The sequence below is a fragment of the Liolophura sinensis genome, chromosome 4, assembly GCF_032854445.1.
Source record: "Liolophura sinensis isolate JHLJ2023 chromosome 4, CUHK_Ljap_v2, whole genome shotgun sequence".
NCBI classification, from domain to species: domain Eukaryota; kingdom Metazoa; phylum Mollusca; class Polyplacophora; order Chitonida; family Chitonidae; genus Liolophura; species Liolophura sinensis.
Window position 1 is genome coordinate 21,120,289 of NC_088298.1, and position 19,135 is coordinate 21,139,423.

Here is a 19,135-nt window from a genome sequence, read left to right on the forward strand (position 1 = left end):
TGTTGATGTTAAAGCAGTGGGAAGTTCAAGAACATTGCCTCAACAATACATGCATAGCTGTCCATGTTTTCTTTACTGGTACATGTGAAGTTAAGCTATTCAGTTATCAGTTTCTTAAAATTTGTTAATTGAGAAAACATTATCTTCAGCAGATCAAATTTAATTATCATGCGGTAACATAACCAGAAAGAAGATAACTGATTGGCAGTCAGTGTTTGAACCTATAGTTGAAACACTGATTTTTAACATGTTGATTTTCTCTGAAAGGAAAATCGACACAATTTTACAGACGCATTTTCAGAAACTGTATACCATAGAGCTTTGTGAGGACTGTTGTCTTAAGTTGTAAACTTTCTGTGGGGAGTAGTGGATTACCGGTAGTCGATCAGTGACAGCTGCCCACACCTGTGTCACGCCTCAGTCAGTCTCACCACCTTGGCAAGACGGGTAGGGCCGAGAAACAGACTGCTGGTTTTTTAAAGATTCGCTTTTTTCCATTGAGCAGTTGTAAGAGGCATGGATTGACTCGGTGTTGTGATGAATGTCAAGATGTTAAAAAAAAAAAAATGTTCACACCATGTAGATCCCAGCAGATGGTACAATTACCGGTACTTGGAAAGATGAAGGCCTGCCTCTGCCTGTATTTTGGCCCACATTATCATAGGCCTACAGGTCTTGCATTTGACTCGATCAACATTCGGACTCATCGATGAGTATGTGAAATGGCTAGCGAATAGCCACCTTTTAAGTCTTCCTTTACAGTTCTTTCACTTTTGAGGCCATGTGTGGCCACACCAACGTGTGGTGTGGGTTAGCTTCATGATCCTTACATCTATACGTCGAAACAGACATTCGTATACCAGCCATACCACCAATAAGGATGTTCCAGGTCAATCATCGCAAGGCCATTTCCCAAAACGACCTATAACCCAGCTGAAAGTTGGGGGTGACACCCAAACAGTACATACATGTAGTCTTATAAACAGCACTAGAATTGTATGTGCGTTGTATGTTTTTTTTGGATTTACTGCAAGGAAAATACTAACCTGCTTTGAAAATGTCAAGTGCAGTAAGAAGAAGAAATTTTTGACAGAAATCCGATAATAACAGAATTAATGTCTGAGCATTTGTAACACCTAGTGATTTTACTTGGTGGACTGAACTGATACTGTTAGCCTGGCACTTGGAGGCCGTTCAATTCACCATAGGGGTGATTGACCAATTTAAGTTACATAAACAGTGATTTGAGGTTCTTTCCCTGAGTAGTCGCCACCCCTCTCATAATTTAATAGACTGGCTCAAACTTGAACTTACCAGATGAAGCAGAAGGCTGGTAACAATCCCTGCTTCCTGTGAATAAAAAGCTTTTACTGCCGCATTAAAAATAAAAAAAAGTTCCAAAAGTTTTTTCACAGTAGGTAATTGTTCATTCACCAATATATGTACCTGTAGGCCTGCTGATTTAGGAAAGCTGCTTAAGAACATATTGTCAGTGAGATACATACAAGCTGTGAATTTCCATAATATTTTAATCGTAAGCACAATATTTAAAATTGTGAGCGTGTTATCTTGTAATAATTTCTATAGCCACTACCTGTAGTGATTGTTCTGCATGCAGTCTTGATTTTTGTAATCCGCATACACTTTGCATATTCTGTCTCACTAACGCCCAACTGAAGAGTTTGTCAAGATACTTCAGTTTTATTTAAGTCGGAAAGAACTGAGTGAGGTTTCCATGGGAAGGATGTTGAGGTAGGTGGTAATGTATTTACTGAGGCCATGTCGTACTGTGCATCCTTCGTAACTTTTGAGCACACCTTTAGAGTGATTAGTAGATAAATACTCGTGAGAATTTGGCAATTCTTGTCTTTGCTTTAAACATTAGGACACAGAACATATATGTTTGATCTTGCGTCTGGAAATGACTTTCCAGAGCCTCCTGTGTCCCAAACCAGCAGGTGGCAGATGAAATTTACATGGTTTGTATTCTCGTCCGGAATTGGGAAATCAGGCCTTTCATCTTGAACTTTGTTTGTTTTGAGCGCACACTGTTTATTTACTTTCTGCCAAATTAGCGATGACTTTCCCAGCAACAAGTATATGCGTTTCGATATACTCTCAAGGTTGACTGGTACATTATAAAGTATAACGCCCGGTTCAGCTAATTTAATGACATACATACATTAATGTATATGCTATGCTAACTTTTTCTTGAAACACCTGTGGTAATCTCCTCATTGAGACTCAGCTGTCATATTTATGTCATGGTCCCTCCAATGTGGTCAGTAGTAAAAGGGAAGTCAACCAACAAGTCAGACCCACATGCTTCAGGTGTTTTATAAACATTTGTAATGTAGCATTGTTAATTTAGTACTCAAACGCCAGTCATCCATGCTCCATTCTTATATGGGCCCTGAATACCAGTAGGGAGGAAGACAAGCGATTGGTAGATTCAAGACAATGCTGTGGATATGCTACCTGATGCGGTAGGGTGTCAATGTTCCCCTGTAAATAATGCCACACAACCATGAACTTTAAATATCAGATAGCATAGTTCGTAAAACACAGCCGGGAAAACGGAATGGGGAGAGTTTTGGGTAACGAAGTGGCAAAGAGATTTTTTCACTGTTGATGTTCTGGTATCAGTGTTTTTGTCTTTTATTTTTTTTATATATAACGTATATACTGAAAAATGACATTGTGAGTTGCTGTGTACAAGCTGTCAGGAAAGCCTGGCTTTCTAGGCCAGGGTAGGCGTATACTCCAGCTGTCCTAGCTGCCATGTCGATGTCACCTGCTGCGAGCCCTTCGCACGAAACTTGGATGATCTACCCGATTTCTTTCTGTGTATCTCAATTAATGTGTGTCTTTTATTGCGAGGGTACAGTAATTATTTTCCTAGCTCCAAAAAAAAAAAAAAAAAAAACCCCAAAAAACATCACTGCTGTATCCTCAGGGAAAGCTAATTCCTCTTTTTCTGATCTGCAAAGATAAGGGAGTTTCTTAATAAGATATTCCAAGAAAATGCCCTAGAAAACCTTTTTTTTCACAGTGAAATTTATTGACAGTTCTTAAATTTTGATGAGCAGGACCTTGAGAGACCTTGAAAAGTTATAAATCAGTTTTAAGACCTTTGAGCCTTGTTCACATGGTTTGATTTAATAAAAGCTAAATTTGTGTAATTGTTGTACAATAACACCCTGTGAACACAACTTTCAAGCTTGGTTTCTTCTCCAACCCCAGATTTCTTTCTCCTGCCTATATGTTTGGTTTGAGATAGTATGTCACTCTTTGTTGTTTTTTATATCCCACACTTCAACAAAAGTGATAGATATTAATTTGGATCTGTCTGTACTGTTCCATTATGGATACATGGTAAGAAAAAAAACAGAGAAAACAAGTTAAAAGTTTTATATTATTCTGATTCACTGTCAATTTTGTAGAATAACTTTGTCATCTGGTATATTTCAGAAACGGTTGGTAGATTTCTACTCTACTAGAAAAGAGTTCATCAACTTTACGGATCAGTGGGAGCCATCGTGGACTTACCTGGATAAATTAAAGGTGAGCCTTCTGCATGGACCCACAATGGCTGGCTAAGCTGATAAATTTGCTTTACTGATAAGAAGAAAAGACAACACAAACAAAATGTATATATGTGTCAATTGAGAATCCCACTTAAAGATTAAAAAGTGTACATTTTTAAATTTATGATGCATAACTGAGCTATCGCAAAAAGGCACACCCTTAGGAAGTCAAAAGGGCCTTGTGTTATCAGTCTTAACTGGTCAAGCTGATTGATATAGTGTCCCACAGACTGTATCTACATATATATGTTTAGTCATATCCTTAAGCTGTGTTGTTTTTTTTCAGTGCTCTTTATCCAACAAGTTTCCCAAAGACCAGACGGATGGGAAGATTTTGGAATTCCTGGATAACATCCTAGTGGGCAGTCATAAATAATGGTTACGCCCAATGTTCATTGTAACGTGCAAATCAGTTTACCAAAATATTCAGAAACATGCTGTTGTTGTAAAGTTCTGATGCAAAGACAATATTTCATAGAACTTGCCCTTGAAGCATAATACCACATCATCAGAAGAGTGATTTAAGCTTTTCTCAAGCCTCTTCATCTTTAGATGGTACACCCTGTAATTTTCTTAATTGTAGGACAGATATCAGCGGAAATGAGAGCAAAAATTTACATTTCTCTCTCTCTTACTTTTTTGGAAAAGTAAAGATATGTATATGTTGTTCATTAGATGGACTGTAAAGAATGTGAGAAAAGAGAAACAGTGTATTCCTGTTACAATCACATGCATATCGATGAAAAAGAGCAGACCAGGTATCTCAATAATTAGAAGAATTTCAGTATATTATAATGCGGTGTAGACGCTCTACAGCTTGTCTGCTTTTTTTTTTTTTATCTACACAAATCAAATTGACTAAAAAAGATGAATATATTTTTTGGAGAGAATTCATTGAGAGAGATACTGTATGAGCCTATAAAATGAATATATAGTATTAAAGTGTATATATTGAGATTTTCTTCATACACTGAACAATTTAACCTGTATTTGATGTAAAATTTCATCCATGGCAAAGTTACCCATTTAGCCTGATTCTCTATTGATCTTAGAAATAGGTTTTGAGAATTATTTGGAAGATGTATCACAGGATAAAAGATAAGTTTCAGCACCAAAATTAATATTTGAGGCGTTTTATTTCTCTCTGAAAATGCAATTCTTTGAGTGAATTTTTAGGTCGAGTGCAGTATGTAGATTGTTGATCAGAATATCAATTATGTTTAAAAAAAAAAAAGAAAACAAAAAAAAAAACATCTACCTACAGAGCATCACAATAGTGTATCATTTTTGTCAAACTTACATGTTCTACCTTCCTGAAATCTATGCAACTGGTGAATTGGACTCAGGTAAAATAATAAGTATACATGCACATCGGTTACAAGGCAGGAACATTCTGTTTAGTTTCAGAACAGGTATATTATTTGTAAACACCACCTTTAATTACAGAACAAGAACATTGTTTTCAAAACATCACATTGGTTACAGAACATCACAGTAGTTACAGTATAGACACATTGTTTATGGAACACTATCTTAGTCGCAGAAGAGGTACATTGTTTTCAGGACATCACAAATGTTACAGAACCAGTGTATTGTTTTTGGAACATCCTGTTGGTTACAGACCACCACAATGGTTACAGTACCAGTATATTGTTTTTTTTGGAACATCATGTTGGTTACAGACCACCACAATGGTTACAGTACCAGTATATTGTTTTTTTGGAACATCATGTTGGTTACAGACCACCACAATGGTTACAGAACTGGTACATGTACATAGTTTAAAAAACACCACATTACAGAACAGGCTAATTGTTTTCAGATCAAAACATTGTTTGCACAATGGGTCCATTGTTTTCAGAGCATCACATTGTTTGCACAATGGGTCCATAGTTTTCAGATCATCACATTGTTTGCACAGTGGGTCCATTGTTTTCAGATCATCGCATTGTTTGCACAGTGGGTCCATTGTTTTTAGATCATCCCATTGTTTGCACAATGGCTCCATTGTTTACGGATCAGGCACATCCTTTCAAGAACAACACATTTTATACAGAACAGTGACACTGTTTACGGAACATCACATTCTGGCTGAGGTAGGTTTTGATGTGCATTTAAACAAATACATGTCATGTAATGAACAGGTTACATAACCTTTACATCATACCAGATTGTATTATCGCTGTAACGCACACCTCCTGAGACAATTCATAAGAGTACTTAACATCATGGTGGTTTGAAAAGTCTTTTGGAAAAATGGAAATGATCAAGGACTTAAGGGACGATACAGAGGGCTGTTCTAGATGTCCCTTGATGCTTGTTTGCTTTATGACATGCAGCTGCTTCCCTACGGACTGATGTAGAGTAAGCCGAGGTGGAATCTCAGAAGTCTTCCGGGTTCATGCTGGTTTTTACGGGACAGGTGATGTCTCGGGCAAAAAAACACGGCTAAAAGACGTGATTTTATGATAGTTGCTATACACTATACATCTGACAGACCCGATCTCTGGCCACTCCAATTTCATATTTTCCTTCCAGATTTTCCAGACTTCATTCACACAGAACCAGTCACAGCCCCCTCTTCCCACCTGAAAGTACATGTACAGTCGTTTCATTGTTCACATTAAAATACTATATTTAAGTTTCAGTACTTCACCGTAAAAAAATTTCTGATACTGTCATTCACAGGTCATTATTTTTGATGAAACACTTTTTGATCTGTTTGTATCTATCACTGAAAATTATGTGTTATCTTTTAAAGGTTTATGAACCAGTCAGCTGTTTCTAATGACAGTTATGCTTTGCAAAAACTCTGTATTTGGTCAGTATACCATTATTTATCTTCGTGAATATATGCATGATATTGTCAAACGTCTAGGATGTACAGTAACGAGTGGTAAATCGTGATTGTTTTGTGATGTAGAATTTAATTAATTGACCAGAAGCACTTTTCATGGTGCCTGGTACAAGCAATGATCATTGATTTAATCGCAATCATTATGCATAATAGTCCTTTACTGGATTTTTGGTGAAACGTTTAAGAAGCTGTTGACTGTTTCTTTCTAAGTTAGTATGTGTACAAGAATGCAGTTTTTTTTTTCTTAACCTGGTACCTTTTCCTGCACAATGGCTACTCAGTTCCAATCTAACTTGAACAGTTCTCTTGCAACAGTGTTAAAAGTTTACATTCAAAACATCATTGCAAAGGCAGGTATGAGCAATAGGCTGTACAGCTTGGACCTGAATTACTGCAGGATGGAAGGGTTCCCTGTGAGTAAATCTCTTTACAATGGTAACTGGTTATTAATAGAAGATAATGCTGAATTCTGTGCTGAAGTTTTCACTTGGATTAGAATTTGTTCTTTGTATTTGTTTCGCAGACAAATGTTTGGTAATAGCTGGGACATTTATGCACACTCTCTTAAATTAATCAAACTATTTGAAGCTCAAAATTTTTATATTTAACACGCAATATCCAAGGATGTTGGACCCATTTCCAGAAATATTGTTTTAAAAAACCCAAAATATAAAAATGCATGACGTGAAATATACTGCATCTCGTGTCACTTGATGCCAAACAATGTCTGAGGTTGTACATTTCAAGCATTTATTTTTTGTTGTCACAATTTTTTTTTATTATAAAATGCTGTTTCACCTGTGATGCCGAAGTTTTCATGAAATGTGTCCAATAACCATGACACAATGAGTGTAAAATATCCGTCTTCATGTGCACTGTAAATTTTCAACCTTCTTAACCACTGCTCCACTTTTTTCAGTGAAATTTAAGCATACAATTATTATAAAATGATGCTAAGAATGATTTCTTTGTATCAGTAAAGATGCAAGCTAACAAAAACTGCACACATTATTTCTCCACACCCCATAGTTCTCTCAGAATGTTCCAAACAACCTGTATTGGTTGCAGTTGTGGTTGAAAAGGTTGAAGAATTATGGCATACTTCATCTATAATGTTAAATTTGTCGTGATTTGTGTCCAATACCCATGACTCACTGATGTGCGAGAAATCTCAAGAAATTTACGATGAAAACTTTGTGTTGGGCCAGTCAAATTTTATATTGTGCATAAAATGTGTGCATGTTTTCACTTTAGTGTGCCTGCCAAGAGAGCATGTATAACCTATGATCTCCTGTCACAGCTATCAGCCAATCAGTTACTTTAAAACTACATACACGTGTTTACTGATGGAAAAAGAAGGGTTTTACAACTTTGGTAATTCTACGTTTGATTATTTGCAATACAATCAACCACATTGTAAATGAAATCTTGTACTACAAAAAGCTTTTACAAAAAATTTTTTGTGAAATAAAAGAAGATACATGTATTTTGGCCATAGTGCCAGTATAGATAATATGCAAATAACACATTATACGACATATATTTTTATGACCTCTGCATTAGTGTAGTTCTAAATATGGCATGCATATATGTACTGCAGCGTATTAGGTATTTGGACTGCGAATGCCTGGATTTTGTCCCTGTAAGTATAGACACAAATTGTATGAGTTGAGCACGTGCTATGTACAGTTTTATACATTGTCACAACGCTTGTAAATCCCCCAAATTCTTGGAATTTTTTTTCGCGAAATTTGTCCCTTTTGACAGTGTGATTTACTAGACCACTGAATACAGCAATACATTAAGGAAAATGTTGTGCAAGTACATGTGTGTATATATATATATATATATATATATATATCATTCCTAGCAAGTTAAACTAATGATGCATAATATTCATTTATCACCATAGTGTTTGCAGTTTGTGTGTTTTTTTGTTTTTTTTTTTGAAGATCAATCTTGGCGGAGGAATATTGAAGGATGAAGGTTAAAGGTTAAGTTTCATTGGTCAAGGACCTGTTTCATAAAGCACACGTAGAGCTACGTTCATATAATTAACATAACGAGAGATTTATTTATTTATTTATTGGTGTTTTACGCCACACTCAGGAATATTTCACTTATAGGACGGCGGCCAGCATTGTGGCTGAAGGAAAGTGGGCAGAGCCCGGGAGAAAAACAATACATTGACATTGAAGATATAATATGCCTGCAACTCCTCATGGACTTAGTGAAACAGACCTCATGCTTAGAACTTAATGCTCGTCTTTCCTTGTTAAACGCTTTATTGAGTCACTTGTAGAAACAACCAGGTGTCAGCACCTCAAAAAACATACCTAATATGTCCCACTTTCCTTCTTTATTTATTTACTTTACTAGAATTAAACGCTTTGTCAAAAATTAATTTAAAAAAAATGCCAACCTTACTTCTGACAGTTTTATTCCCGCCCATAAATAAATCTGCTTTTTTAATAGTTCACTAAGTTTGTTTTTGTTTTTCGCACGGAATTTAGATTTTGAATATTTCGGTGTAAAGGTATGAGATAAAAAAATTGGTAATATTTGGTGAGCTCAGAATGAATAAAACACGAACATGCATGATATAGATATAGATATCATCTCAAATCATTGTATCTCCTTCAAGTCGTAAATTGGTGCAAAATATATTTTTGAGGAAGGATTTATTTCAAAATACTGTATATATAAATTTATAAAAGAATGTATTGCCTGTGAACACTGGAATTGTTACATATGCTTGGAGGTAAAATTACAAGCATTTGTACATCGTTAGATTAGGAGCGAAATAAAACGTTGAATGATGTCTTACAGCTGTCATGCCCTTATTTTCTTTTGTCCCATCTCTCTTCTTGGTTATTTATTTGTGTAGTGGAGTGGTATTTAACGTTGAACTTGAAAATACGTCACCCTGACGAGGGATTACTAGGACTGCTCTTGGCAGCCATACTGGAGTACGGTGGCTATACCAGCCTATGTTAACAGAGCTCCAATATGGCTGACTGGCTATTCGTTTTGTCAGGCTGATGTTATCTCCGTAACCACGCTATGTATGCCTACACTCAGATTTTTTAAGCCTGGGGCGTTACCATGGTAAATGCGCTTGGCGTAGTGCCGCGACAGCTTTGTAAAACAGGCTTGTCTGATTTCTAACGTTCCTCGCACCCAATCAGCCGAAAGCGGGACTCGAACAGGCAGCCTCGTTGTTTGAAGTACAGTTCACTTAACAACACAACCAGCATGGGTTGCTTTCTGGCCAAGACATATTTTGGACGATGTTTTATCGGTAATTAACATGATGGGTTTGGCTTATCGGTACCTTACATCGAATATGGCCCACTAAACCATGCAGCGAGGGCGCGTGAAACAAGATGGTAAATGTAATACAGATTTATCTTCGCCTGTCGACACGGTGATGAACGTTGAAGAGATCGTCGAAAAGGCAAATTGTTATTAATCAAATTTATTTATTAATTTATTTAGTAGACTCTATAACGCCTACATGTGACGTTGGCAAGTTACTGGCGAACTTTGTCCTGTGTGATGCACTCACTTGTACGCCAAAAAGGTGGAAGCCTTATGGGTGGATCCAATATACGCGATGTCCCATCACCGATTCTCCTGACAACCTTATTTTTTATTCCATTCCCGGTGAAATCAATGGGATACCGACAAGTCCGAAGTGGGCCATATTACGTCATTTCAGTGATGCTGGACATTCCACTACGGACTTCAACAGCATGACCTCACAGTAGGCAGAACAAATACGTCACAGATGAAACCGCAGCACGCAACATGTTTTGCGTCGCACAATAAAAGACTTGTCATTCGGAAGTCCTATGACACACTTTAGCGCCACCTTTTGTGAAGGACTATCTGCCGGTACCCATTGTGACGTCATGACGTCTCAGAGAGCCTGAACATCTGTAACCAATGTGTGGGACCTCCAGTTGACCTATTTGCAGCAACGTTGCTTTTGATTGGTCAGTTGCGTGATCTTGACTGACAGTTCGGAATGGTCTGTGTGGCTTAGCGACGTCTCACGAACAGCGAGAACGTGAAAGTCCACACATTCTTGTAAATAAAGCCCTTTCAAAATACAAAAGCTACTTTTTACAGTGTGAAAAGATAGGATAAAGAGTAGCTGCTCTAACGCCTTAAAACTACGCACAAAATCAAAAATGTACTACTCTTAGTTGAGCCATTGAAGTTGTTACACTCAAAAAATTAATCTGTTAATTTTAACAGATTGTCTGCGTGATGCTAGAATGTTTTCTTCTATTGCAGCGGATTGTTCTGTTAAATATGACACAGTTTCTGTTAATTCAACATAACGATTCTATTAGAGGATATTATGTTGAACATGACATAATATTCTGTTATAATAACTTAATACATTCTGGCGTCACCCAGACAACAGACCTTCTGTTAAACTAACGGATTAATTTTTTGAGTCTAGCAGCTCCCATTGCTCATCTAGGGGTAGTGCTGTAGGCTACAAGTTTCATTTTGTCCAGACGCCGATATAAAAAAAAAACCCTGTTAAATCTGACAACATTCCACTGAGTAGCAATTTTGGTATGTAGCCCTTCTTGGTTAATTCAGACGTGTGCCTATGCATTCATTTACGCCCCTGCCATATAGAGCACCTGGAGGCAATTATCTTCTCGGGGTTCTTTAGTAAAAATGGTGGTTTATGTAATACGAGGCGAAAATGAGACGATAAATATTTAACTCTCTAATTTTATTAAGTTGGCAAACTAATTTCCGGCAGAGCAATTCAAGACGTGTAATGTCATCTTAAACATTGCTGGCTTTACAAACACTCACCACCTACAAACCCTTAGAACTATTTAATGATTTTCTGAAACAGGGAAACACTGACAAGTAAGGTGACAGACAGAGTGGCCTAATCACGAGGTTGGGGAGATTCTTTCAGCCTCCATCCGCTGGCTTCAAAGAAATTAGCGGGTCAGGTCATACCAAAGGCTTTAAAAATGGTACTTGTTTCTACCTCGCTTGGCGCTCAGCAGTGAGAGTTTAGAGCAAGGAAGCAAAGAAGGACTGGTTGGCCTGAAGTCAGTATAATGTTATTTGGCGGGTGTCATGTTTGGTGTCTTCAACATGATGCTTCAGTGGCGACAGCACTTTGGCGACATGGACTCGCCCTGCCACAAGAAGACACAGTACATGCACACACACCAAATGACTCCACGTCGTCATATGATTCAAAAATTTTTAATTACGACATATAACCCCAATTTTCATTCATTCATTTATTCATTCATTCATTCCTTCATTTATTTATCCATCGATTCAATCATTCATCATTCATTCATTCAAAAAGTTAAACGAAAGCTGTACCGGTCGAGTACGATAATATGTTCCGAGCGTCGGTGTTCATTAACAGTGAAATCAACGTGAAGGTAAATGTTAGGGACGGTATATAAAAAATAACACCAAGCCCAGGTGTTGAATTAAATACCTTACATTACAAAATCCATGACTTAGTGTACTGTGTATAACGCAACAAAATCTACATCAAAGTAAATGCTAGGGGTATAGTGAATTTCCGACACTGAAATAACTATCTAGAGACCAGTGATAATATTGACTTGAATGAGACTCGAACTCCCGATTAAGGGTGCCTATAGCCCCACCGGACTACTAACTGAGCTTCATTTACCAAGCAAGATGAGAACGCCTCGTTGGTTGGAGTCCACCTACATCACGTGATCAACTAAGCACATCTGCATGTATGACTGGTACAGGGAACCGTTCAAAATTGTCCCATGCAGTCGGAATACATCATTATACATTGAATTTTTTAAGTCTTGAGTTCGAATCGCTCTGGAGCCATTATTTAGCCAGGGGAAACCCACGACCACCCACAGGTTGTTAACAGATACCTTCTTATGTATACTCGACAGGAAGGTAAGCCAGGCCTGAACTCACAGCAACCGCATTCACTCAAGACAAACACAAGCTGTTGTGTTAGATTTCAACACAAGTGTTTTTATGTGTATCACACCTATTAGTATCCAAAACTGCATGTAAGATAACACGAAACACGACTATGCACTATGCACTCACCCATTTGTCCCTCGTATGTCCGTTCAGAGTATGAGTCTCTGTTACAGACAGCTTTTACAGCCATTGGCCTCCTGACCAAATCTTCCAGATAGATTCCACTCGATTGTTTAGCCTGATCTTATGCCTGAAATATGGAATTCAGGCGTTTTTTACACTCAAAAAATTAATCTGTTAATTTTAACAGAAAGTCTGTTGTCTGAGTGATGCTAGAATGTTTTGTGTTATTGCAGCAGATTGTTCTATTACATATAACCTATATTTCCTATACATTAATTCAATATGACGATTGTGACGATTCGACCACTTCACAAAGTTACGATACATATGGAAAACAAACATGGTTATAACGTAAACCCGGGGGGAGCGATAGATTATCTATTCCACAAAAATTGTGGAAAAACAATATTAAAGTCTTAATACACATTGCCTTAATGAACTTAGACCTGCTGCTTATGATTTATTTATTTTAAGATTTTTTCAGCGATACACAACAGTAGTCAGTATTATACATCACAATGTCAGGAATAAAAAACATAATATCAGTTATAATTCGTGCGGTATCTTGGAATTTCAAGTCATTCAGCAGCCGAGATAATTAGAAATAAATGTAGATAATTGGAAATAAATGGCCCAAAACAGGTTGGTCACATATGCAGTGACATTTCTCTATCGACATGGGTCACGGATAAAAGCCTTGGGGAGTGGAAGCTAATGCAAACATAATGTATACAGTGCGTTATAATGTAGACACAGTACCGAAGACTGGAGAGTTAACCAAAGCGATCGTGACGGTGTGATGGTTGACAAATGGTCACGCGTAACCCGTGATGTCTGGCCTTGTCAATTTAGCTCAGAGTTTTATTCTTAATCGTTCATGTAAATGCGTAAGTAATGGCAAATCACACACCCACTCCACTAGAGCACCTTGGTTACGAAGATTTAGGTAAAACATGCAGTTATACTGCATGTTTTACCAATTGCAATATGTTAGACGTCATTGCATTGTCTGCACTCAACAAATGAGTCTGTTAATTTTAACAGACAATTTGTTGTCTGAGTGATGCTAGAATGTCTTCTGTCATTGTTACAGATCATTCTGTTAAATTTAAAACATATATTTTATTAATTCAACATAGAGATTCTATTAAACTAACATGATATTTTGTTGAATATAACACAGTATCGGTATTTTGTTATAATAACAGAATACATTATACCGTCACTCAGACAACAGACTTTCTATTAAAAGTAACAGATTAATTTTTCTGTGAGGTGGAATTGATTCAGTACAGGTTTTGGGCCACCTGTAATGTGTCAGTCATTCACCAGTTTGTGTTTTTGTCGATTAAATCGATTGACGATAACACAGCATTTTAAGTAATTATAGACGATTAAGGATTCATGTCTAATAAATTTAGGCATCACTGTGTCACCACATGTTTAACCAAACCCTGCTTAAGGCATGCGTGTCGCTAGGGATACTATTGAGACATTTACATGGAAATTTAAAATAAAACTATAACTGAGGAAAATTGACAAGACCTTCTGTTCGCTGTGTAAAACTTTTCTCTGTATTGTGTACACATTTTAAAACCCGTTCTCCGCTGAGCTCTCGATGTGAATCTTTTTTCCACAGAGAAAACCTTGCACCACAGAAAAATAGTTTTCCCTGTGGTGCAAAGTTTTCTTGGTTTGCAAAGGTGAAGGGTTTCTCCGCGCTGCAAACGTTGTCTCCGTCTTGCACAGTTTTGTGCCGAGTTGAAAAGTTTTTGGCTTTTGCGATAATTTGCCTATGGGTATACATCAAAATTATCTGTTCTTAATGATACTGTTCTTAATAGTGAGATCTATAAAGATCTATAAATTAACACAGACAGTGATAAAAAAATCGTACATTGCTTCAGTCTTTGGTATATTGTAGTATTATGTATTACAATGTTTGGAAAATGGCATGAAATAGGTACTGAGTATGCAGTTAGGGTTCTCATGTAAACGTTTCTCATGTTTGTAAATCCGACCTCGCAAAAACCCTTACACTAAAAAAAATAACCTGTTGTATTTAACAGAACGCCTGCTGTCTGAGTGATGCTAGAATGTATTCCGCTGGGTACAGTACCCCATTACAACTTCCGTTTTTCGGGAGGAGAATGTAATTCTGTGACTTTACTCCCTAATATATATATATATATATATATATATATATATATATATATATATATATATATATATATATATATATATATATATATATATATGTGTGTGTGTGTGTGTCTTCTTGTAGCAAGGCGAGTCCATGTCGACAAAGTCTTGTCGCCTTCTGAAGTATCATGCAGGAAACACCAGACATGACACCCCACCAAGTCACATTACGCTGACAACGGGCCAACCAGTCCTGTTTCCTTGCTCTAACATCTCAGAGCTGAGCCCCAAGCGGGGCAGCAACAAGTCACATTTTTAGTCTTTGCTATGGCCAGATAGAAACGGGTTTGAACCCAGGTCTCGAGAAGTATTTTGTTAAATTAACACCGTGCTATGATGTCTGAGTGATTAGATTACATTATTGCTACAAACTATTCTATCATATTAAACAGCCTTGTTATTCCAGCGGAATACTCTTGATAATGATGGTTAAACCGGGCTCAGAAAACATAACATGATTGTTAAATTTAACAGATAAGTTTTCAGATTAAGGATGGGTCTTACATGGCGGGGTTAAGTTTGGCCTTGAGTCGTGGAGAGAGAGAGTGGGGGGAGGGGGGGGGCATCATTTTCCACCCACGAGAAAAATATTAAATTGGGATCCAACATTTCAGAACGAGGCCAAAACAGTTTGACCTTAGTTTTGACCTCTTTCTGCCCTCGTTTTGGCGCCAAAAGCTAATTAAACGCTGACCACGATTGTACTCTTGATATTACAATCACTATAATTCATGGCATACCCCGTTACTAGTGTGTTATATATGAAATGCCAATGAACCCTATGACCTGTGATTGCCCGAACCAACAGTTTTAGGAAAGTTGTTATTAACGTCATTAATAGGCAGTGGATCATTACTGTTTATGGTGTGTGCATGTTGTGGGGGTTGTGGGGCTGGAGATTGGGGTGGGGGGTTGGGGGGAGATGAGAGCGGTAAACGGGGTGAAGAAATAGCAGTCTGTTAAACCCACTACTTAACTGACCAGCCTGGGTCAGGCTGTTCCAAATGCCTTTGAGATCTGGAAACGTTCAGTTGTCGTTACAGGTATGGTATATATCATTTTCTTCATACATCTTTTGCAAAACCGCTACTGAAACTAAAGCAGCAGAGAGTTATGGTTTTGTCTTTTAGTTATGTCCTGTTATATCAATAATTGTTTCCCAGTTTTCTCTCACCATTATGCTGGTCGCCGACGTACAAGTATAACATTCTTCTATCCAATCAAATAAAATAAATAAACCAATAATTGTTTAATGTAATTTGTGCTATAGGCCTTGTTAAAAATATTTTGGCAATACGTGTCAGTAAACTAAACCGCAACGAAAGCGCTGTCTAATTCAGTCTGAAAAAAAAATGACCATTTTACTTCAGTTTTTAATAGAATAACTTTATAACAGCTGAACAGGTAATTCTTCCTTGATACAAATATGATGTCCCTCTTTATCGCTTTTACCTCTGTTAGGCCGCATCTATACGTATGATGTGCCATCCACCAGTTTTACAAACGATTCATTCATCGTTCTGGGAGATCTTGTTACACATATCGAACACCCTTCCAATATCATGTATGTCATTTATCCCAGTTGTTCACTGTGTGCTAGCGTAGAACAAGAGCCTCTCACCAAAGCGGTCGCCGTGAGTTCAAAGCTCGTGCTGGCTTCCTCTCCGGTGGAACGTGGGAAGGTCTGCCACCGACTTTCGGTCGGTCGTGGGATTCCAAAGGGTTCTGTCCGGTTTCTTCCCACCAAAAGAAAATTAGAAGTTTAATTAAACATTTTCACTTCTGAGACATCTAGTATATGTATATATATGTTTTAATAGCCTCTTTATTTTATGCATATATTTATGGATCAGTGGTCTGAAATATTTGGGCTCTTTACTCCAACAAATTTGTTTTGACATATATTTATGCATCAGTGGTTTATAATATTTGGGCTCTTCACTCCAACAGAGTTAGGGTGCCTCCGTGGCTCAGTTTGTTAGCGCGCTAGTGCAGCGGAATGACCCGGGGCCCTCTCACCAATGCAGTCGCTGTGAGTTCAAGTCCAGCTCATGCTGGCTTCCTCTCCGGCCGTACGTGGGAAGGTCTGACAGCAACACGCGGATGGTCGTGGGTTTCCCCCGGGCTCTGCCCGGTTTCCACCCACCACAATACTGGCTGCCGTCGTATAAGTGAAGTATTCTTGAGTACGACGTAAAATACCAATAAAATAAATAAGTAAATAAATCCAACAAAGTTAATGGAAGCTGTAAAATTCTGGCTCTTTGAACTAATTTTGTTCAGGTGCCCTATTTAATGTCTACCTGCAGGCATACGTGAGGTCCTTCAGGATTTGAATCTTACAGAAGAAATCACCTTCAGCGTGAGTCTGTATTATGAAACTTTACCTACTTTAATACTGTAATTCTTCAAACTTTTCACATGTTTGCCAGGTGTTTATTCAAGCATATTCCAAGGGAATTATTCTGTGTAGACTGATAAAATTATACTTTTTGCGAAGCCCTGAACTTTCCAATCCCACCAATGTTGTTTTATCTCCAAAATCAAGGGGTATAAATTGCACTGAAAGTTGCTCCGTCATATGCGAAACCGTTGATGAATTTGGGTACTTTCATGTACTAATGACCTTCACATAAATAAATACACATTGCGTTGTGTTTTTATGATTTGCCCTCCCTAGCTATGTCAGAAGGTCCTGCATGTGGTGTGCATGTACATAATATTATCTCACCTTGCAGCAGTTGTTAGATCATGTTTGCTCTGTGACGATTTCAATCAACGTCTCAAGTTATTACTGCAAAAACTCAAAGTTCTTAAAAGTTTAGTGTCCAGATTTAGCTACTTGTCCTAATTATAAAGGTTATAACCTGTTTAAACAGTATTACTGGCAGGGCCTCTGAGAAATGTAATAATGACTTTTAACCCACCGAAAACAATTAATTTACTACCCTAAACAACCTCGATCTCCAGTCGACGGTGCGGCTCAGCGCATGACGTTATAGATGGCCAACCCAAGTCTAGCTGGCCTAAATAACCTGGGAATTCCTATTAAAATGGCGTCATGTTCCAGATGGATTCAATTTGAACCCTTGGTGGACGAGATTAAAGTTCGATTTATGACAAGCTATAGCTTTGTTCTTTCCCTGACGGATTATAAATTCAGCAAAAACTGATAGGCATATACGTGTTAAAATAACGGCTATTTGACCACTCTAGTAGACATGTCACATGCTTTCCATAAAACACCAACGTTTTGGAGAAAACGTTGAAATGATTTACTGAAAACGTCAATGTTATAAAAAGGATGGCAGCCTGTGTTTTAAGAAAAACGTATGCGTGTATGGTTCCACAATGTACATGTAACGTGTTTATGGATATGACGTCTACGCTCAAATAAAAACAGCAAGGCGTTTGCACGTTTACGCGTGTGTTTTTATAAATACATGTCATGCGTCGTTAATATTTGTAGTGTACCTATATTCGATGACTACGACCAATACATGTTATTTTCGGCATTCCGAATAGCCTATGCCTATAGGGGCATATAATCGCGTACAATATAAATGCATTTATGATGTAGACGTTGGCGTCTGTGTAGAGGGATTTAGTGTCTATCAGTTTTCGGTTCAGTTAATTGTATTTCATCACTACTGTATGCAGGTGCCGTTGTTGAAATTCAGCTGTATTCCTCTCCTAGCTTTCAGCTGTAAAATGACGAGAGCAGGTGGGCGGCTACAAAATCCTCCCGTCTTGTTCTGTAAATCCACATCTTCCCGAGTGCCAAATCGTCTGGAAACTTAAAAAAAACAAACTAACCCAAGTGTTCTTCCACCTGTTTTTACAATCGCATGCAGAACAGTAAACCATTTCGTGAAGAAATGCGACATGTTTGTTGTCACTCTAGCTTTTAACACTAAACTAAATGACGAAGCTCTGCCAGCTCGTAAAGGTTGGACTTGTGTGACGTCATTCGTCGGAGACTACCGAGTGATGGTAGAAAAATTGCACAAAACCATCCTCATTATCTTGTGATTTTAGGTGCCATATTACTCAGATTAATGTGCCTTTTTTCAATATTTTTTTAACACTCAATTTAACAATATATACAGGGATAGCTAATTATGAATAAATAAATAAATAAATAAATTTGGACACTATTCCTTTAATTTCCGAACTGACCATTGGGACCTTAGGAGAACTGTAGTTTAAAGACATTTTTTACACCTCAAGAAGAAAGCTGAGAAGCCTTTTTTTGTACTTCCATATGTTAGAGCGTATTAAGAAATACAAACCAAACGTTTTTCATGTATCCTTTAATCAAATTAACAAGTCTTTTATAAGTGTTGTAAAAAGCGTATGTGTCTTGACGTTTCAGATCTTTTAA

At 37.5% G+C, this 19,135-nt stretch overlaps 1 protein-coding gene across 1 annotated transcript in view; it reads left to right on the forward strand.

Moving 5' to 3' along the window:
- The window catches only part of LOC135464514 (MPN domain-containing protein-like), a 16,144-nt gene extending 11,739 nt beyond the window's left edge, over window positions 1-4,405 (forward strand). The window contains exons 10-11 of the mRNA XM_064741939.1: window positions 3,409-3,564; window positions 3,874-4,405. Of these exons, the coding sequence (XP_064598009.1) occupies window positions 3,409-3,564; window positions 3,874-3,963 (246 nt within the window). The 3' untranslated portion in view covers window positions 3,964-4,405. The remainder of the gene's footprint in view (window positions 1-3,408; window positions 3,565-3,873) is intronic.
- The last annotated feature ends 14,730 nt before the right edge of the window (window positions 4,406-19,135 follow it).